The sequence below is a fragment of the Platalea leucorodia genome (assembly GCF_965183815.1).
Source record: "Platalea leucorodia genome assembly, chromosome: 3".
Classification (NCBI taxonomy): Eukaryota; Metazoa; Chordata; class Aves; order Pelecaniformes; family Threskiornithidae; genus Platalea; species Platalea leucorodia.
The window spans coordinates 32,336,147-32,359,046 of NC_138825.1; the positions used below are offsets into that span (position 1 = coordinate 32,336,147).

At 38.8% G+C, this 22,900-nt stretch overlaps 1 protein-coding gene across 2 annotated transcripts in view; it reads right to left on the bottom strand.

Moving 5' to 3' along the window:
* The window catches only part of PPP1CB (protein phosphatase 1 catalytic subunit beta), a 100,249-nt gene that overhangs the window by 58,984 nt on the left and 18,365 nt on the right, over window positions 1-22,900 (bottom strand). For both annotated transcript variants that reach the window (XM_082305368.1, XM_082305367.1), the window contains exons 5-8: window positions 19,277-19,348; window positions 15,684-15,835; window positions 13,981-14,115; window positions 11,076-13,363 (exon numbers count right to left, since the gene is read on the bottom strand). In XM_082305368.1, the coding sequence (XP_082161494.1) occupies window positions 13,259-13,363; window positions 13,981-14,115; window positions 15,684-15,835; window positions 19,277-19,348 (464 nt within the window). In that variant the 3' untranslated portion in view covers window positions 11,076-13,258. The remainder of the gene's footprint in view (window positions 1-11,075; window positions 13,364-13,980; window positions 14,116-15,683; window positions 15,836-19,276; window positions 19,349-22,900) is intronic.

The following is a 22,900-nucleotide window of genomic DNA, read 5'->3' on the forward strand; positions in this document are numbered from 1 at the left end:
CTCCCTGCAGCATCTCCATAGCTCTTAAGAACATCACCCCAGACAGAAGAAAAGAGTGTTTGGTATACAGATGACCTGCCTGAAAACGGCCATGTTCTTTCCATTTCCAGATGTCTCATAGAAGTGACTATCTGTCGGACGCTGAATTCTTCGGAAATACTAATTGTTAACAGAGGAGGTCGGCATTTTGCCAGATTAAGTCTTTCTTGGTGGAGAATGGAGAAAGAGACCCAATATAAATTCTATCAATATCTTTGATAGCAACAGAAACATCTATATGCTATTTTCCTAAATTATTGCAGCTCAAATTTGAGTAAAGGCATATCCCTTTAACTCTTGGTGTGAAAGGCCACTTTGTGTCTACTCTTTTGGCCAGCAGCACCACGCATTTCAAAGATGTATTTGTTCTTGGGGTTGTTTACACTGAGTTGTACTGTTTATAAAACAATATTACCAATCATAACCACCTCCAGCTGAATAGCTTTAAAATAGGTAGCCTGCATACCAGTAAAACATTGGCTAAAGCAGCACAAAGCATGCAAACACCTCAGCAGAATAAGTTACCTTTACCTTATGCTACTGCAATTAAACTGCTTCTTTTAACTTTGTTTTTAATGAGCTTGGGTGTCTAGTGGGATTCAGGGGTGACTGGCTCTCAAACTGGCCACCCCAATTTTCACTCCAAAGAAAGAAGTCAGAAGATATATTTGAAAATGTATATATACACACATACACACACCTACCTGTAAGAAGGGATGTCAGAGGAAGCCACAAACTAATAAACATAGAGCAGAGGTAATAGACAAAGGCAGATTTTCAGGCTGGAGAAAGTGGATACATAAAAATAAAAAAAAATAAAAAAGACCACCATAAGTGGGTAAGGAACTGCACTAGCAGCTTATTTCCCACCAGGCCTACAATGCTTAGTACTCCCAGAATGGAAATACTAAAGCTGGTTGAAGTCATATGTGGACAATTTTCTTGCAAAAAAAAAAAAAAGTCTGCCTTACTGAAACAAAAGGTAAGCATCAACTAAAGCACACCACTTTTGTTTTTCCTATAGGGAAATTTATAAAAACAATTGACTTTCAAATGTTATTTCAGAGAGGAATTCGGAATGGCTTCCAGTAAAAGCTAGCAATAGGCTCAGATGCCTGTTTCAAAGAAGCACGTATTATCATTCCAATGCTCTCCACTTTTAAGTTCTTGTTTCTCTCAAGTTGTACAGGGCCGTGTGTGCTCTTACGTGGGCAGATGTACAATGACTTAATATCACAGGCTAATGCCATGTAAATTCAATTATAGATGCTAGTTTTCTAAGAAATGGGGACATACACAAAACAAATGCAAAACTGGGTTTTAGAGCATTACAGTCACTTGAAGTTTGTTGACAGGAACAGCAAGAAGCATCTCGTGAAGTTTCAGGAGTCCAACTCATACCTCATGGCCAACATGTTAACATGGGATCTTCCACAGCTGCTAGCAGCCGCAGGATACCAACAAATGGCTCCAACGAGAAGAATGCAGACAGGTGCTTTCATCCCCAGTCTTTGTAGAAATCATCTACCAAAGCCACATGCAAGATCACTGCAGCATACCAAACAATCAGCCCAGCATAGCACAGGTCATCCTCTGGTATGTGCTAGTAATAAAGCTGAGCAAGGATCATGATTTTTTTCTTGTCTAACAATGGTACTGCTTCTTTCTCTGTTGAACCGATTCTAAGAATTGTAGGCATCAGTTCAAAGTACAAACAGAAGAGGTTAACGTCTAGTAACAATCAGCATAGCAAGATGAGCAGCCAGCAGTCTAGGGCAATTGGAACATTGCACACTAACCCTGCAGTAGGTCAGTGCTACCATCAATATGACACCACCATTGTGAAGGAGGGATTGCAGTGTTTTCTTCAGCTCCTGCTTCAAAGTGTTATTTGTGGGTCAGCAAAAACATGAGAACAAAGCAGTGTCTCTGATACGGGTGGAGAATTTTTTTTTTTTTCCTTATTGCTCATTCTTTGAAAAGGTTAAAATGAAGGAAGAAATAAAAAAGAAATCGGGACAAAACAAAGACTGACAAAGAACCAAAGTTTTGGAAGAGTTCCAAACAAAAATAGAACCCTTTATTAGGAAATGGTGGCCAGCACTGCCAGTATTGTACACAGGACACATTAATTACTGTCTTTAAGTACGAAAGTACTTTAACCCTGACTGCAGGCCTGAGTCAGGAACTCTCGCATTTTCAGTCTAGTCCTCACGAGCACTCTAATGTCAAAATGTCCTTTGATATTTTTTTCTACCATGATACTCACCTACCTTAAAAGATTGTGAGGCAGATTTATTGCTTGGATACTTGTGGATTACAGACTACTTTAACATGAAAGGGGGATAGGAATGCATTACATTTGCAGCATAGAGCAAACATTTCTTGTTCATAAAGCATTAACATTATAAACTTCAGCCACTCAAGTTTTCTTCAGTTTGAAGACTAGGACACTAAAACCAGTGGCTGAGGAGATCAGTGACCTACAAAATACCTACATGCTTAAATTGGTAACCACACAAATACAGTTTGAGTAATTGTGTACAAAAATAAACACATCCAATCACCCTAAAAAAAACTCTAACCAGAACTGCCTGCAAATAATCAGTTCTTGATTTAGATAAGTTACATAAAAATACTGCACTTCACCTACATAACAAAGCCCACTTGTACAGACATGAGTGACTAAGCAAGCACTGACAAAATGTTCACAGTGAACCTGTCTCCTGTAAGTGCCATTTTGATCCTCAAATGCTTATTTGTGGTACACTGATGCCACCTCCTGGCCATTTTGATAACTCAGACCACAAACGTCTGTATCTAGTACTGAATTTTATTTATTTTTTTTAAAAGGAGAGACAGCAGTTCATCTGAGTGCAAAAATACTTAGTGCCATTAAAATTTCTCTATTACCAGCTAACAAAAGAATATGCAGCACTATATGGGAACAAACTCATGTCTGACAAGTGTTAAGTATGTGACTGTCAAGATCTTGCCCGACTCCCAGAGGTGCCCAACAAGGTATGCTCAATCCCATCTCCACAAGCTGGCCACAAGCTTCAGAGCTTCTCCATTTCCTCCCAGCCTGCTTCATAGCCTCAGGTCAACATCACAGAGCCCTGAGGGCATAAGCCATTATTTGTTCTCAACTACCACATACTACTATAAGAGCTGAACGTATATTTTATAACCAAAACAGATACATGCTTCTCATCCCATGCAGATGTTTGAGCCAATAATTCAGCAGAAGGCTGATGGCATGCATTTATTCTGAGCCTAGTCTTTGCTGAAGCACCCTTTTCAGAGTTATCACACCCTTCCAGCTTGACACGTCTTGATCTGTACCTAGAAAACCACAAGTCAGGAAGTCAGGTAACTTGATCTGGAAACCCAAAAATCTGAGTGGTGAGAACACTTTAGTTGAACTGGAATGGCTCAGCAAAGTGTCCAAACAAAACTGTATTCCCTGAGAAGTGGCCCATAATCCCTATGTGGATGAGCAGAGACAGGGCCCTGGGGGAGCCAGTGGGACCTAGAACTTCAGGGATAGGAAAGAGATAGGAAGGAGTGGGCCAGTACAAACTTCTAGCGGTTCAACACGGCCCACTAGGGACTAATAACCCAAACTTATCAGTGTGGCCTAACCAAAGGGGCAAGTATCACACCCCCAGTTTTGAGGAAGGCTAGAGGACCAGTAAACACTATGTATAGAGTCTGCTTCCATGCCACATTACCTCATGCTCACCCACATGAGTGGAAAGGGTGTGAATGAAAGCTGCCAGAACAATCAAGCTGACCATCGCCTTCCTTTCTTCCCGCAGTTGGCCCAGGACTCACTACCAAAGAGCATGATGTGAGAACTCTGGAGGGAAATCAAATGCCTCCTGAAGACACTGGTCTTCCCACCACCTTCCCATAGTCTCCTGCTCCTGAGCTTTAGTAAGTCTGGCACACAGGCTGCCCAAGAACTGCTGTCAGGCCTGCTACAAGTTCTAGGTAATTCTAACCATGCCTGTCTCCAAGGTCTTCCTTCTCTATTCCTTTCTCACTTTTGCCTTAGACCACAGTTGTGAACATCATGCCTTCCAGCACGGCCTCCCCTCGGTAACCAACCACCTGAAATCCTTGTGACACGCAAGCTTGTCTACCTCCCGCTAGACTGCTATATATTCGGAACAAAATCATGCCAGCAAGCAGGACAACACATCCTTTTTCTCTTGCCACCCTGGGGGCAGCTGGCTCACAACCAATCCATGACTGCATGTTGCCTGCTGAAATAGCAGTTCTGTACCTGACATCCAAGCCTCTGATCCTGAAGTGACCACAGTGGTACGAGGCATCTCCTCTAGGGAAAACTTCATGCTGCTGCTCCCAGGGCCTGACTAAGGAAGTGCAGCCATGAAACCTTTCAGGCTTGCTGGAATGTGGAGGGGAAAAAATATTACTGCAATGTCAGCAGGTAACTGCCTTTCATTCCAAGTTAACTGACACCTCAACCAATATTTGTCATGGCTAGTGTTCACAGGGTTGTGTGTAGCGTCATTAGCTCATGCCCTACAGCATTTATGGAGGGGAGGAGGCCGTATTGCCTCTTGGAAGTTGAGAAAGGTTACACAAGCACATTTTCCTTCTGTGCAGTTTGCTTAGTTCCTTGGACAGACCTCACATGGCAGGAAATCAGCACTTTTGAGACAGAATTGTTTCATGGTAGGTTTCTCCTACAGCTCATAGCCATATGGAATTGCTTTTAAAGCCCTAAACCAGCCCTCCTGCTCAGACTAGCAACTCACTGCCTCTCCACACACTTGGACCCAAGCCCTAGTTCCACCTGAAGCCTCGCATGCCTGTCCCATGTCATTTGCGTGTCGTTCCCCCCCACCACCATGTATAGGAAAGCAGTACGTTCACCTGGGCTGAATCTCAGTTGCTACAAGCACAGGGGGCTGCATGCTTCCAAAGAGCTCTCTGCAGTATCATTGTAGTAAGGACACATGCTATGACACCTCAAAATCTGGTCATTGCCCTGGTCTTCAAGAAGACTTCTTCCACCTTCTTGAACTGTACACATACCCCAATTGCTGGTCTTCTGGTAGTCAGTGACTATTGAGGTACACAGCCTCCTCCTACTGCTGCTAGGTTATCCAGCCACCAAAGGTTTCAGCCCTCTCATGACAGATTAGTGACAAATTAGAGTTTCCTTGCAGCCTAAGATGCCATCATATCGGAACACCTGCGAAGTCAAAGAGACCTTGCCACCATTGGGTAGAAAAGCAGTCAGAAAAAAAAAAGAGACAAAAAAAAATCGGAGCAACAGAAAATACGACAGAAAGAATGGAAAGGATACTGAGGAAAATGTTAGGCAGATTGTAGAACAGTAGAGTAAGAGACTTCAGTGTGGCTCTTGACAGACAATGGCTGAAGTGCAGAGGCCAGTTGAACTTTACACGGCATGGGAAGCACTGCAGCGTCACATTAAGCTGTTCAGATTTTGATTCCATCCTAGCTATCGGTGCACCCATGTACCACCCACCCTTGCTGGGGGACTTCACAGTGGTATGGCCCACTTGGTAGGCTGGATCGTTGACAGCATGGGCATACACTAGGAACAAATTTCTTTTGCATGAAACTAAACCAAAAGATCTATTTTGCATACAACAGCATGAGCTCTGAAATCCAAACCAGTATGTGAGGACAACCGGGAGGATTCACTTTAAAAACATATAATTGCTCCGAACTAACACACTAGTGTAGACATAGCTTTTCAAGAGCAACTCATTGTAGTCAACTAGTAGAACCTGGCTAAATATCAAGTGATTCCCTCAAATCAGGTCTAAACTCTACAAACCTCTTTTCAACAGTACATGCCTATGATACCAAGCCCATGGGTGCAGCAGAGGAAGAACTGCTTAATTAAAAATAACACAAATTATGTAATATTTGGGTAGATGAGGTACTGATATTTAATACCAGCCTTATTCTATAGCATCCCCCAATTAGTTCTCCACACCTAAGCCAGATGAATTTTTTTTTTTCCTATGTAGTTATATTGGTTTATACCAGACCTAAACATACTTTTTCTTACATATTTTCTGCCAGTCCTCCTCCAATCACTGTAAATTTATACAATGAATCCCACCTTACTTGGTTAGACTTGGGAACAGAAGATTCCAGAGTGGGAAAGAAACCTGGAAACCTTTGCCTAAGACAAAGCCTAACTTTTCTACACTTTTCATGGCAGCTCTGATTTTTTTTCCCCTTTCAGAATCCTCAGATAATTTTAAGAGGCCTCAAGAAGTCTGCCAAACTTAAGGGAAGTAAATTTGTACATCTAGCTGAGGTAAGCCTAGCCATGCACTATGGATATATTTCAGTACTGAACAAGGGCTAAGGTTTCCACATCACACAAGTGAAGGATAAACGTACATGCAATAAAATGCCAGTTCAGCAGTAATAGCTTTTCATCCACCGGTCTTCGACCACTAGATGGCATCTGCATGCTAGACCAATTCTAACATGAAGAAAACTGTTATGTCAACTGGACTGGGTCTTAATTCATTAAGTAATTATGTTAAATTCTTGTATAGCATTAGTATAAAGAAGACAGACTAAGGAAAAGAATATGTCTTCTTCCTCTAGGTGGTAAAGGCAAGGCAAAAGCTTCTAAGACTAGCAGGTCAGTTTGTTGTTGGACCTTTAGATAAGAGCCTTGAGTAAGAGAGAATTAAGGTGTTTGTCCTCCATCATTGCTTCAACAGAATGGGGCCTTAAGTCTTGCACCTCATCCTCTTAACCCAGCCTCCTGGAAACTAGACGCAATTACGCTGCAGTTAAGATGTCCATTAAATTCTCATAACATGTTCCCTCTCCCAGCATTTCACAGAAATTATACATGTTCTATCTTTGTGGAAGGTGAAGAAGCCACTCAGTAATAGTGACCTGAAATATAAACATGAAATATTCTGGGGTAGCTAGTGGAAAATTACTAATTTATACATGCCCAGAAATTCAACAAGACAATGAGGGCCTTATACGAGGAACTGTAGAAATGCTGCTAGGAAGTAGCTAGAGGGAACAATGTGAAATACTTGTAACTATTTTCACATTATGACACATTTGTTGGGACTTCAAAGCAAAGCGATGGAGAAAAACATTACATTGGAATCTATTTACTCGCCAAGGTTGTCCTCTGCTTTCATCAATGTTGTGCGCTCCTCTGCTTCATGTCATGAGCTGCACCAGTTTGTCTGCAAGATACCTTTTTTTCCTGGCTAAGCCTTTTCAATAGTTAATTGGATCCATCTACAGCATTCTCTCTTGCACCATGAAGATTCAAATCTTTAAAGGAACATGAGCAGGCAGAACTCTCTACCAAGGAGGAAAAAAAAAAAATCAGTAACTTAATTATTTTGCTCTCTGCAATTATAATTTACTATTTTTGAGTATCAGCTATCTGTAAGAGAGTAGAAAAACTGTAATCCTGCCTATTTGCTTTACTTCCTCCATTTAACAGTAACTCAGGTTAAGTTAAAACATTGAAACTTAATATCTGGGCCCATCTATCATATTTCAAGAGGATTTTCAAGTGGTGCTTGTTTCTAGCGCTCTGCCTGGGAGCTTTCCTCATCTTTAACACAAAGCTTGTATCTTCACCTCAAGGTACAGAATAGCTTTTGCTGATCTTTATTAGCAGCTGGATCTAGTTAGCACCTGCTTTCTGATATGGTTGCTTCTAAGACTGAGCCTGCAGTAGGCTAAACAGGAAGCTTGGGCTGCAGATTCTGTCAACTAAAGCCAGGAAAGGGGCTGTGCTAGGCCACGTGCAGTGCATATACTCTCGTTTAAAGCTCCATCTGTTCTGACTGTTTCAGGCAGCAGTAAGAGTTTTCCTTGGAAAAGATTACTATAGCCATGTATTGGCAAGGGCTTGTGGCAAACAATTATTTTGAACTATATTTTTAAATTCTCATTTGTTGGGACATATGGGTGCAGAGATTAGTATGAGTTCAAACAGGACACTGGGAAACAGAATGAAATTTTGTCCTTATTACTAATTAACATGTTGAAATCATTATTATTTATTTTAACAAGGCACACTAAGATACAGAACAAGTAACCAGACAGCTTTGCTGGTTTCCCAACAACTTGAGGGATCTGCAAGGAAGATGCTCAGGCACTACTAGTTCCAGAAATCCATGGAAGACAAGAACCCAGCAGACCCTTAACACACAGTACCCAAACTTGTGTCTTATCTTGCTAACTTATTTACTGTCCCCAACGCTGACCTACTGTCACATGGTTTTTCCAGTGTTCAGACCAACATGGCCTGAGGTTCCTTCAGCTTTGATCATCTGACACATGCAGTGAGAAGAATGCTTGGTTATAAGCCCATGAGTTGCATGCAGCCACCTGGTTAGATGCTGTCATCAAAACCTTGATCAGCCTTTGGAACAAAGCAAGCAAAATCAATGCATGATCCAGGAGAAAAAAGTACACAGCTGCACTGAGAGTGAGCTTGAAAACTGCTACTGCTAATTAGCAGAAGCAAGCAGATGACAGCAGAGAAAAAGAATATCCAGGGCTATGCCTAAATATCCCAAGCCTGGCATCGATTCATTGAGTTCCTTTTTATTGACAAGAATGACTATGTGCTTAGCGTGCAGTTCTTGTGACAGTCCAGGGCTCTTCACATACACATGAAGAACTGGAATTTAAACATACACCACAACATGATCTTCATCCAAACTGTGTTCTGTATTAAAAAACACACTGCTTGCTAAAGCGTATTATTAGCCCATGTGGACTCGGAGACACAGACATTTGACTATGCTGTAGTCATCTCTGCTCCAGCACAAGGAGACATTCTCTTGCCCTTGCTTTTTCACCAGTTCATTTGCAGCCAAATATCCACATTTATCCTCATGTACATTACAAAGCAGATGGATGCCAATCATGAGTCAAGTTACAACTCAAAACAAGTTCAAAAGCAATACAATATTGACAGTATCCCTTCGCCAAGTTGTAATGTTACCTCTCAGGTTTGTATAAAGTATCTTCATCTCCAACAAACCTGACAGCAAGTCCCAGAAACACCAGCCACGGAGACAGTATTGACAGTTTGCCAGGAAGAAATTCAACACCCAGTTAAAGGCTAAGTTTTTACAACTATTATCTACATAAGCCTCCACAAAGCAGGCACCCTTTTCTGTTAACTTTTGAGCTTTACACCAAAGGCCACGCCTGGGATGTTTGTGTTTGTCATCTACATATTCTGAAAATTCCAGCTATCTAAAACAGAGTTACTGTCAGGTCACCTTCAGTTCAACCATATTCGAAAGCAGTAGTGTCTTTTCTATTTCCATGACTACAGAGCAAAAAATGTGTTTGCCAACCCCAAACCAACCACATACAGCTCCAGTAATTTAATCTGACAGTTTCCACTGTACGATGGCAATATCCTCTTGGACTTACCAAAAAATAAGTCACAGACAGGAACACTTCCTCATTTAAAAGATACCTTGCTGCTCATCAACTCCTACTTCTATCATCTTTTGGCAGAAACATAGCAGAGAGGATCTCTATATTCAAACAACCTTAAAACAGGGATGTAGGCTATTAACAATAAAAGCAACTTCCTTCCAGAGATCTGAAGAATTTCCATCAGAGTTTCCCAGGCAATTAAGTACACAGCAATGCACTGGGATACTACAAGCTGTGTCATACGTACCTACTGGCTCTTCTCTCAACAGAGGATACAGTACAAATGCAAACTATCTTCACAACAGGAATGTGAAGCTTGGTGACACCTAGCACTTGCAGTTAATCACACTAAGCAGCAAAAAGACCAACTCAGACTTCAGTGGCCACAAGTACTTCTGCATGTCCAGACATAGCAAAGTGAATACAATCCACTAGTATAAGACCCATTACAGTGTCTTCAGTGAATCTATTTCTACAGCATTTTTTAGTAATATATCAGATCAGTACAAACAAGTCTACCTAAACAGAAATAGTGTTCAAGGTATCAGAGCAGCACAATAACCACAACTATATGAAACACTATTTTTTTGCCCTCCTTTAAAGCAGCAATTCTGAATATTCCATGCATAGAAAACACTGATCACTATGAAGCATAAAAAAAAAAAAGTTATTTAAAACAAGAATCTCTCATCAACCAACACAAAAGAGACCAAAGAAGCACTCCTTGCAGCAATATTTTAAATTAGATTAAAGCAGGTATTTCTCCAGTGTTTGGGAAACACAAAATGCCTGTCAACCAAAAAGGAACAAGACAAGAGGTTATGTGCCATGTTGTACTCTATAATGAAATCAGGAATGGATATTACTGTCAGATAAAAGGGGGTGAGGGGAGAACATGCAAAAATATCTCCCAAATGGTGTAATGTTTTATACGCCTCTTAACAGCTCATTTGAGAATCCTCCTGTTACTTCCCAGCACAGTACCACTGTGCTATTTAGCAGCATTTTAGGCTTGTGTGGACAAGATGTTTATGTGGAAAAAATTTATTACCAATTAGACCACTAGCAATTTCCACAGAAGAAAGAGTTAATTTTATCTGAGTGTAATTAGATTCAGGTTCTCTTTTCTACCTCTTCCAGAACAGACAATAGTAAAAACGCTAAAGATCTATGTTAACATTGTAAATGTGAACTGAAGTGGTATGGCAAGTTCTGTTATGTATCTGATGCTCCTGACTTGCTTCTAGTATGGAATATCAATCATATCTGTAGGGGTAAGGTTATTAAATCATGTATTTTTTCCCCCAGTGTAGGATTATGAGGGATGTTAGCAGACGTCCCAACTCCCCAGAAGTCAAAACAGCACTCAAATCCTTTGCAAGTGATTGCTGCTATATAAAAATAGCAGTTCGTCAGAACACCACCACCAGATCTGGCTTTCTAGTGCCATAAAATAAACTAAGAATTTCCTATTTCTTTAGGACACATAGAAGGCCTGAAGACTTTATTTTCCTTTTGACATAGCATCTGTAATACAAGCGAGCATGTTAGGTACTCACATAACAAACAGCTTTACACCTGGACATTTCATGATACAGAAGACATTGTTCCAGAAACTAAGGAAAAAATGGAAAAGTGTTAATCCAGACGTTTGGTAATATGATGCTTCTTATAATAGAGGCTGGCACTTGGTAAAACCCAGCATTTTCAAAACTTGTAAAACTAAACCTCAAGTAAGCAATGACTGAGAGCAGGAAGTTACCCTGTCAAGGCTTACAGAACAGATTTCATCAATTACCTTGTCACAAACTGAAGTTACTCTCACTTACACAGCTCTCATAACTGACAAGAACAAACGTCTTTGAGCAATATCAGAAGAAATCTATTTCTACATTTTATTCTATGTATTGAAACTCTGGTGCTTGCTTCAAGGTGGGGTAAATTAAACCATTGTTCAAAACCACAGACCAATATAAATCAGTAACAGATATACATGCTGTAAGTTTGGTTTTGTTATTTTTTTTTTTAAAAAACAAACTCCACACTTCTTGAGTAACAGTAAGGTATGTTAAAATAACCAGTCAGACTTCATTCAAATGAATTAGACAACTTTTACTAAATGAAAAAACCTACATTTAAAATATGCATTTAAAACAAAATGGAATTAGAAAAGACTTAAATCCATTTTAAAGAACTTGCTCACTGTGTCAGAAATCAATATATCTCTTGCATTATATAATGTGCCAGTTCATAAAACGTAAGTTACCAGAATCCTCAATTTAACATTTTCAAAGACAATACTGAAGTCGAGTTTTACATCTACTGATGCACATTTAGAATGGTATAAATCTGAAGCCTTCCCCCAAAGAATCTTACAAATTTGACAATATTCAATAAAAGCTTTTGTAGTTATATCCAATAAGTATTGCATCCTAAAGCAGATCTGTGCCTTTCATTTATCCTACTATAAATTTAGTATCTTCTCTGTATCTTGCCATTTGCCAATGTTAACTCTTTTAAGAAAGGAGAGAACTGAAAAGAAATACTGCATAACTCTTGATCATGTACAGAAATTATTGCTACTATAGTACACTACAAAGCAGAATTCTATACAATAGTATATGAAATTTGATCATGAAAATCCAAAGGATATAATCTTTAGTGACATAAGCCTTATAATCATGTTGGACATTCACATAGCAGTTTCAGCTCACCACTCGTCAGCTAGCCTACTGTCCATTGATGAACATCCATTTAAACACACCCTCGTATGAAAAAGAATGTCAGCTTTCAAAGGCTTAGCAAATAAGGATCTTCATGTTCTGTGGAACTATGTAAGATGAACTTTGATGCAGGTAGGGAGTTACCTGGAAGCTAAGCATGCCAAAGGTGTTTCATGCTAATAAAACTAAAGCCAAGGTACCACATAATCAAGTTACCAACTAATAGGCAATACCACTTTTGTCCTATCTAAGTTAAATGAAGTGCCATAGCACAGTGTAACGTCAATAATTTAAAACAGTGTAGTGCACAAATTCATTGTGTGGCAGTTTACATTAAAAAAGTCAGGACAGGTTTTTCTGTCTCAATTTATGTTGGCTGTCAAGCTGTCCAGTCTGGGCATTTTGGACTTAGTTTGCCTTTTAATCACTACCGTACTATAAACTTTGCATTATAATGGGGCACACATTTGGGCGGCATTATTATGAACAATAGGGGGCTAGGGGGAGGATAAGATATCAATAGCTGTTCTAAAAAGCCCCTTCCTTATTTCAGTTTCAAAGAGAGCTGGGGAAATAAGACTAGATACCATATTTGCATCATTCTAGCTACAAAATAACCAAAGTAAAAGCAATCAAGCAACAATAAGACCACATTACACAAATGGAACATCATGCTCTCATCTGGTTTAACTATTACATCAAGTTTTAACTGGGATGTTGGTCAACTTTAAAAACCGTGGTAAATGTGAATATGTAGTTGCAATAGTTTTTTCCTAATACTTTTTTTAGTCTATGCTGGATATTAGAACTTGGAGCTATACTTGTTACAATACAGTGTCGCACATCTTTCTACTAGAAAAAATTAATAAAGATCCTTTACCCGTCTCTTTAAGTTAAACGTGTGACATCATAAAGGGTGTCAAATGGCTGGATGGTTTTACAGTGCACACTTATTATATACTGTAATATGGAGTTTTGTCCTTGACAGATCTGATGGTGTTTCTACATTATTCCTTTCTTCACCTCTTCTTCGGTGGATTAGCTGTGCGAGGTGGAGTGACTGGACGCCCAGAATTCAGTCCACCATACTGGTACTTGGCTTTCTTTTCAGATGGTTTCAATATCTTAGAGAAAATAAAGAAGTTCTTTTGAGTCAGTGACAGCTGAGAACATTTCAAATATTGTTAAGCCAACATGAAATCTCATTCAGCAGCAACAAGAGGGGTGAGGGTGTGTGTGGCGGAATCACATCACAATCCTACGAATTCCTTAATCCTACATACAACAGTAATACTACTCCTAAATCTTCTAGTTTGACCACTGCATTGGGATGGGAAGGGGAAAAGGGGCTGAAAACATGTCCAAGACGGAGTAGGGATTAAAATCTGATCAGAGTAACCACACTAAAAGGGTCCCAATAGTCCATTAGGCTGCATAACTAGGTACTCTGATCGCTAGGTATAACTAAAAAAGAATCACCCAATTAAACTTTGAAATGAGCATCTGAATAGAGGGAATAACTTAATATGCAGGAGTCTGGAAAACAGCAAATCCCACACAGTTCTCTGAAGAACAGTTGGATTGCAGTTCTAATTGTCAACAGACACCGGCCTGTTGTGCAGTCCTTTCTGTAGCTCAGGTGTATTACCCTAGACTAACCGTAAGCACATCAACAAGCAGACTAACTCAGTCCATACAGCCGAACACCTAAAGGAATACTTAATGTACAAATACATCATACCTGAAAGGAACACATCAGAGTTTCATCCACACTCATCATGCCCCCTGCATTGTCAAACTCTCCACAATAATTTGGAGCTGAGAACAGGGTGACCAACTGCCGTTTAGCAAAGAATTCATATCCATCTTCAACCACCTGTCAACACCAGAGAAATCAATACAGCTCACATGATTTTTTTTTTTTTTTTTTTTTTTAAGAAAAAAGCCAGTCTTGAGGCAAACAGGACTTACATTAAAGAGATGACAAGAACTCATCAAAAAGGTATTTTATGTCTTGGCTTTCAGACAGGACAGATTCAGTCATTTTGTCTTATCTGGACACTGAATGCCAAATCAGGTAGCTTAACCTGCCTGACACTTCTAATGTTAAATATGCATCAGCTTGACTGCTCAATATTTTCATACTTGAAGTCTGATTATGCACTGTCAATTTAAGGATTCCCAGTATTTTATGGTTTATACACATAATTTGGATGTTTGACCTATTAGTTGAGAGAACATAAGGTTTGGATACCATCTTCGTTGCAACTGTAACTGTTAAGTTTCATTTACACTGGTGTTGATCGTACAAACCCCAAGTGTAGGCTTTTTTATAATTTTCATGCTCTAAAAGCAAAATGGCTCTGCCATATTTTCTCTAAGAGCATAATTCACCTTTAAAATAGTGCGAGTAGTATGATGCATCAGCTAAGGATGTTCCCTCTTCCCTGAAATAGAAGCCTCACGTTATAATGTAGTGAAAGTAGTGCACCAACGGCTCACTTTGGTCCAATCACCATGGTCTTTTAAAAGATGTCATACTTCTTTCATAAAGAACTGAAGTGACTACATGAATGCAGGAAATTGGTAGAAATCTTGATCAGCAGTTAAGAAGTCTTAGTATCCATTCCAAACACTGACAAATCTTCTCTGCTGTTTTAGCAGTAAAATTGCAAGGAGAAATATTTAAGTGTTTTGACAGTATACCCAAGCCTAATAATGACAGAATAAAAAGCCTATTTTTGTTTCACAGCAGGAGGGAGCTTTTAAAATTGATTAAATAACAAAACTGAAGTGTTATACAGGAAATTGAAACCTGATGTCCACCTAAATAGGACACTTGCTTAAACTAACTTAACTGCAAAAAAGTGTACTTGAAGATTGACAATGCCAAAAATAACCTTGCTTTCTGCACATTTCAGTAAGTCAAATAATGTAAGCCAAATTACTCTAGATAGCTGAACCAAAATGAAGGCAATTGTGAAAGCTTTTATGTTTGCAGAAACATTCAAAATGCATGTAGCACTTCCATGAAGTGAAGCTTCATAGTTTAAGCCACAACTACCAGAGAACTGACTACTACTGAAATGGAAGAACTCTGAAACTTCAGTGTAAATCTCGAATTCAAGTGACTTTGCCACTTTAAACCTGGACACTTTACCTCTAAGGTTCATATACAACAGTCTAACAGTAAACAGACGATACAAAAGAAAGATCAATGGGGAAATCTAGTGTTAGTATTTTACTTCTCTGACATTAGACACTCAGTTCAATATGAGTCAATAGAAGGACACAGCCTTATAGGCCCTTTATTAGGAAGATCTTTTTTTCTAAAAGTAACACAATGCAAAGTAAGTTTCAAATACATCCTACTGATAAGCAGCACCAAAGACGCAGAAAGTCTAGAGGGAGAGGTTTTAAAAGCAACAGCAGCATAATTCATACCTGGTGAGCTCGACAGATCAAATCCAGATCGTGACGATTCAGAAATTTACTGACCACATCAGCACCAAAAGTGAAAGAGACCCCGCGATCATTTTCACCCCAACCTTGCACATCTTTGTCTGGGTCAGACCACAGCAGGTCACACAGCAAGCCTTTGAAAGACAATACAAGTGAAGATGCTAGTCTTAGGAGGTATCATTCTATAATGTGATATAGTTTTATTGTAATTACCAGAGCAGCTCTCCTAAAGAAAATAAGCCTTAGCAACAAATATAGCAATACTTAAACTGTGACTCAGACAAAAGATATCGTCTGCAAGATTTTCCCCCCCCTCACCAGTGGTAGCACCTTGACATGAAACAAGTCAGGGCCAAACAGTTCTCTGAAATAATATTTAATTGTAATATTCAGCATGTTTGCAGTGAGCATTTGAGGAGTTTAAAAATACTGCAGTGGGTGCATTTTAAAAGGCAACCACCGATTTCACAGCTCACCAAGAAAGCTTAGTTTGAAAGCTGCAGTAAATTCTAAAATCCTATGCAAGGCCAGTCATAAATACAGCAAATAAACTTGTACCAAAACCTTCTGAATATAGAACAGCTTTGATCCTTACCTTTCTTACCATATGTGAAGAACCTTACGTGACTAAATCAAAATTTAACATGGCAAAATTCTGATATATTGTTTCAGGTAGCACTTTCAATTTGCTTGGACTACTGTTGACTTTTCAAAAAGCCTCTTGCCAGCCAGTCAGGAATCTAAATTAGAACCATAAAACTCTCTGGCACTTCAGCAATGGTCAAGATCTTTTTTCTGCTGCCAACAAAAGGTCAGGTAACTCTGGAGTTAAAACTGGGTACTAACAAAATTTCTCTAGATCAACTGCAATGCCCTTATACATAGAACTTTCAAAGCATTTTCACATGAGAGAACCAGACCAATTCAACTACAACACAAACAAAACAAAAAGCATTCAAAACTTATTTCATAGTTTTCCATGAAATTGCACTTTCTTTACCTGTGATGACTAACCCTTAGGCATTTACATACTTAGGAACATTGTTTCACAATCTGAAAGAGATGCCAGCAGGCTCCTTTATCTGGCACTCAGAAGTTTGCTTCACAATTACATCTGGTTATTTGCTAAACAAAATACTGAAGACACTATTTCTTAAATAACAGATCCTTCAAGTTGTAATCAAGCAAAACTAATGTCTGAAACCTATTGTGCAACTAGATAATTTTGTATTTACATACAGCCATCAAATGGTCTTTGGTGTCAGTCACAGTTCCTCTCTAGTAGAGGCTAAGATTTTATTTGCTTTTAGAGGACAACAGAGCAAGTACAATTGCATTTTAGATAAAAAAAAAATCTACCTAGGAATAAACTACTGAATACAGACAGCATATGACAAAAAACTTACTTTACTGAAATTTAGCTCTATACTGAATAACAATGTTTTTCAAAACAGAATAGTTGCACTGCAATCCCTAGTGGTTTCTTACTGTAAATTTCCAACAAGTGACAGAAGCTGCTTAGGAAGTGCTTCCTCTTCTAATTTCTCTCCAAAATCAAATAATCTTTAGGGTTATACACAGCAATAGGCAAATCTGTCCTATCACCTAGCAGTGGTGTAACAGAACCCTGCAACGAGTTTGTCTAAAGTAAACTATGCTGCCCAAGGAGGTTTGTATTTTAGCATACAACATCTACCATTGCAATAGCTTAGGTTGACCAGGAGCATACCATAACATAGCTGATACGAGGCATTCAAGATTACACAAAAGAGGGAGTTACACTTTCCTAATAAGCTTATACCTTGGCCTCACAAAATGCAAATCCTTTAACAGTTACTAAAGGCAAGTGATTTAAGTTGGAATACAGTCACATTTGAGATAACAGCTTCCAAACCCCATAAAAATGCCACCAAAATAAGAGGTCTTTAAATTGCAGCTGGGGTTGAAACAGCTTCACCAGGCTAGAAGAAACCATCATAATGATCTAATCTTCTCAGCACAAGCCACACAAACATCTACCAAGAATTTCTGTATCAACACAAATACTTACCAAGTGACATCCCTCCACAAAGGGATAGCTTTTAAGGACTCATAACTTTCACAGAAGTAAGACTCCTTCAGTTTATTTTTCATTTTTCCACAAAACTTACTTCCATTCTGTAACATCAGTTGCCTTAAGTAGGTCCAAAAGGCCAAGACCTTCTATGTCACTGTACCATATGCACACATGCCTCTGATGAGACATTGCATTTTACCTCTGCTAGTAAACATCTGGATATTGCTTCTGAAAGCAAAATTAAGACTGCAAACCACTCCATGGATCAAAAGCCTTTTTTTTTTTTTTAAATCTCTATACTTATTTTTAGGAGGTACTAAGAATACATATGATTTCAGTGGAGTGTCCATGGAAACCAGAACTACATTCTGCAAGGGCATTCCTGAAGTGGGGGTGGCTCACGCAGTAGTATTAGCCTGTTGAATAGAACTACCTTTTCTGAGAGCTCTGATAAATGTAAAGATTGACTCGTTTGTACTGACGTCTATTTGGTTATGCACTGAGTGAATTATAAGTAGCACAAAAGGAAGAACAATGTAGTAATTTATACTACACTCATTTACCGGTCTAGTAATGCTTCTCAGTATCAAGTGTGTATATACTAGCTTACACAGAAATGTTGTTGTTTAAGGGACAGTAGATATATTAGTATTAGTCCCTGAATTACTCCTATGCATCATCACTAAGGACCATTATAGGAAGTAGAATTTTTCTATTCCACAGTTTAACCATAATTGTAATTTGTGTTTCAAAATAAGGTTTAGATGTGACACCTCCTCTGAAAGTTAATTTCAGACCACTGTTGAGATCAACATTTTAAAAAAATATCTCATTATACTCCTTGACAGTCTTTTCAATCCACTAGTAACAAAATTTGGAATAAATAGGACACTGAGGAAGATGATTGATTAAACCATTCAAAAGAATATTGTACAGAAAGCACTGGCAATTTGCATCCAATACCTACATACAAAGTATTAATTATTAGTAGAAGAAAATTTCAGAACTAGCACATTGATATAAGCAATTGAAATCCCAATTGCAGGGAAGTAGGAGCTATACTTCACAAATTTAAACAGGAAGGAGACATGGCCCGAAGTAGGGAGAAGCCCAAATACTTTAAATAATACTCAGCAAGCTTTAAACAGTTAATGGCTTTTGACAGACTAAAAGGTTTGGGTGTGCCTAACCAAGGCAAGGAAAAGAACCAGCTGTTTAGTTTCACTCGATCTTTCACTAGATTTCTAAGTTTGTTTTAAGGCAAACTTGTGGATAATGTATCCAAACTTGGGTAATGTATCCTACTCTGTTATGACCAGCAATAACAATGTGGGCAATAGCCTCTAACGTGTCATATAACTTAGCTATCCTGAGGAACAAGACTCATGCCCTGCACAGATATCAAGGGATACTGTACTGTGAACAAGGGTTGTGTTACGTCACTGCATTGCCTGTACAGAAATTGATTAAATCTGTTTCATCATTAAGACCTATTTACCGTAAATTCCATGTCACTCACCTGTGTCAGGAACATCTGTAGGTCTCATAATTCTCCGGATCTGCTCCATTGACTGGAGATCTGGAGACAGTCCTGTAAGTACAAGAAAACAAGTGACTTATCTACATATTTTACCTGTAAAAAGGGTTCCAGAGAACACACAATTAAAGATGCAAAGTCATACAGCACCCATTATTTCCACTGTCATATAAACAAGACAGTTTGCTATAAGACAATTAAGTTCCTGAACAGAAGGACAGAGAATAACACACGTGAAATTAGCAAGTGGTTTTAATTGTTTTCCTACCATCCTTTTAGCCACACAGCACAGAACCCTACAAGTTAAGTATGTTCTCTTAAACAGCTTACTAGAGAGAACCAGTGAAGGATAGCATTCCCATTATCTAACACAATTAAATTGGATGCAGATGGCTTTCTTTACAACCACCTTACTTTATAAAAGCTAACGGAAAATCCCCTACCCAGCTTTAAAAGACCACAAGCCAAAGCGGCCTGCAGGTATGACTGGAATCATAAGTCACATCACTGCATTTCAGTGTTTTACCACACATCAGCTAAGCAGCAGTCAGTGGATGCTGTAAACAAATACTAGACAGTGCAACAGCAATAGATCGGGAGCACAGAGGTGGTCATCTACTACAGCTCGGCTGCTTTGTCATTCATAAAACCACAGTACCTTGATTACTCCAAAAAATCATTTATCACAAAAACACAGCTCTTTTTGTATAGTTCTGCCATATTAACATGTAATTACAGCCAAAGCATGGGATTCCAAAACCACCCTTTGAATGTTTTAAGTACACACTCTAGAGCTTTTTCTACTTGAGGCATACAGGCATGAAAGAGAGCCTACTAGATGCTCTAGCATCTTCACATGTCCTTAAATAAGGGTCCTAAAGTGACTTAAATGACTTAGGCCAAGATTACCTAATTAAGAAACTTGCAAATTTGGAAACAGAGCACGAAGACCTAATTTGTGATGAAACATATTTCGTATTAACAAGCCATAGCCATTTGATTCAGTCCAGAACTTTGAACATGACAGAGGAAAACCTGTCACTGGATAGGAGTCACTGCATAAAATAATTTCAGCTGACAGAGTTTGCACAGTGCAACACACGTTATAGGAACAATGACTCCAATGCATCTGATATAAAGACTTCAGGAACTTTTCTTCAAGTATTAAGATTTTAGATTATTTTTGTTGAAGCAGTCTTATGATAAAAGCCTTCTATCCTCATCAGCTTGTTAAAGCTGTCTTCAGGATATTACCTTGAGGTTGTGAAGGATGGCAGAAATCTTACATTAAATAGCACATCAAATGAGTTTTAGTCAATTCTACTTACACGACAATACAGGGATACTAATATAAATTCCAGTAGATAATCAGTTTTTAAACTTTGACCAATCTACCTCTACCTCTTCCCCTTCCCCAGAACTGATCTATTTGCACGCAGATTACGTTAGCACAAAGGCACGTGGATTCTAATCTGATTCTGCTCAGCACCACACCCCGAGAGAGTAATGGACAACCTCAGTGAAATAAGCACAACCAGTTTGTGACCTTCTATGAGGTTAGAGCTCTCACCATTCCAGGTTGCACCCAAAACATGAAGTTCTTTAAAAGTAGATATGTTATTACAAACCACGTCTCAACCCTATAGCTGTTAATTTTTGTGCTATTTTACACCACTGTAAAATGGCAAAACCCCACAAAACTACCTGCATGTTTGTAAACCTCTCTGTAACCACCCAAGAGGCCTTCTTTTCCCAAGTATCTTCCTAACTCCTCCTGCTCAAAAAGAAATAGCTAATGTCTCAAATTCAGATCTACAGATGAAAGTTGTACATGACCAATGTTAAATGAAGGAAATAAGAACGCAAACACAGGCTACTAAAGCTCACTGTCAAGCTGCTGCCACTACAGCAATTGCTGCAACTTACTGTGTACTCAAAGAAAACTGAAAAGTACACTATTGAATTAAGTTTTCTTGTCACATAATGACAGCTGAGCACAGAAAAACTATCTTTCAGTATACTAGCTTCTTGAAGCATAAGAGCACCCTTCCCGAAGGGAAACAGAAAGTGAACTGTCATTACTCCTGGCAAACTCATCAAATCCAGGCTCTAGATTTGAGCCACTCCCTGATCAGGTGGAATTGATACAGGAAGAGTGATGGTTACTTATTTTTATAGTGTAATCCAGGAAGCTCCTCAGGTCTCTTTGGAGTCTATGTAAGATTATCAAGAAGACTTCACCTTCAACATACATTTCATTGTCATTAATGTCACAAGAAAAACAGAATTCCAGAGCTTGATAATATTACGTAAATCCAGTATTCTACTAAACTAACATGACTCCCATCTCAGAGCTTAAATCCAACGTGATAAGACCAATGTGCTCCATCAACATGACATTACAACATGGACTTAATTTATAGAAACTTGAAAGTCATCACATAAGGTCTCTAAAGATTAGAACTAGAGAGTGGTGTCATAGATAAGAGGACAATACTGTACAGAATACAAAGCAGAGCAAGAGGGAGAAGTCAGGAACAGTTATGGAATAAGCTTTAATGAAGCAAGATAAAGAGCAAAGTCAGAAGTAACTCGAGAGGACAGCCTTCAGAAAAGGCCAAAATGTGACTTGTATGAGCAACGTGGAAAGACAGGGAAGAGAGAGGGAGGTGATGGGAAGGATACATTAAAGATCCTGTCAGCAGCATGAACATTTGGAGGCACTAATGGCAAGAGAGGTTTGATTTATATTGTGAGATAGATAACTCAAACAGCAGATGCCCAGAAAGGTCTAGGTAAAAAAGCTGACTCAGGATTTTAAGCTATTGTAGATAGCCTACTGGGGTAAGTTAGGTGCCTTTTGTTTTACTATGTTATGCGGTTTTGCAAAGTTTTATTATATATCCCAGAGGACAATATTTTTAAAATAAACTATGCAAAAATGCGCAATATAGTAAAAAAGGCACCTACCTTATATCTACATGCTAGCTTCAACCTCCAGCAGAGTTGAATAGTTTGTGTTGCTGCCTCAGTGTTTATTATAGTAGTAACATCATGAAAAGGCGTTGACAGTCCATGACTTCATGGGATCTGGAATGCAGTTTGGATAGGATTGGAGAAGAGCTGAAAAAGGGCAAAACTTATTTATGTGCTGAATGTCCACTTCCATTTATTAGGAGCACACAGCACGTTTAGTAATCTTTTCACTTTATTTCACAGCCGCAGATCAGTCGTGAGTGATAGTAATTTCAGTTACAGATGAAGCCTGTACAAGTTTAAGGGACAATTAGCATTCAATAAAGAAGTAAATATTGCTTTTCATAAGAGGATCCTTAAAGCAAAAAATAAAATAAAAAAGTTTTCCTACTTGATTAAACAAGAGGTTAATCTCCCTAACACATTTATAATAAAGCTTTGATTTTTTTTCCTTGAAAAATAGCTTTCTAGGCTTCTTGCTCATAACTCGGGTCTCAAGTGCATATACACACAAAACTATCAGTTTTGTCACAGAACACAGCATTCTACTCTACCTGCTAAGCCTCCTTCATTACCTTCTATGACCCACCTAAGCTTAATTGTTTGCCTGAAACACCACTGTATTTTGTC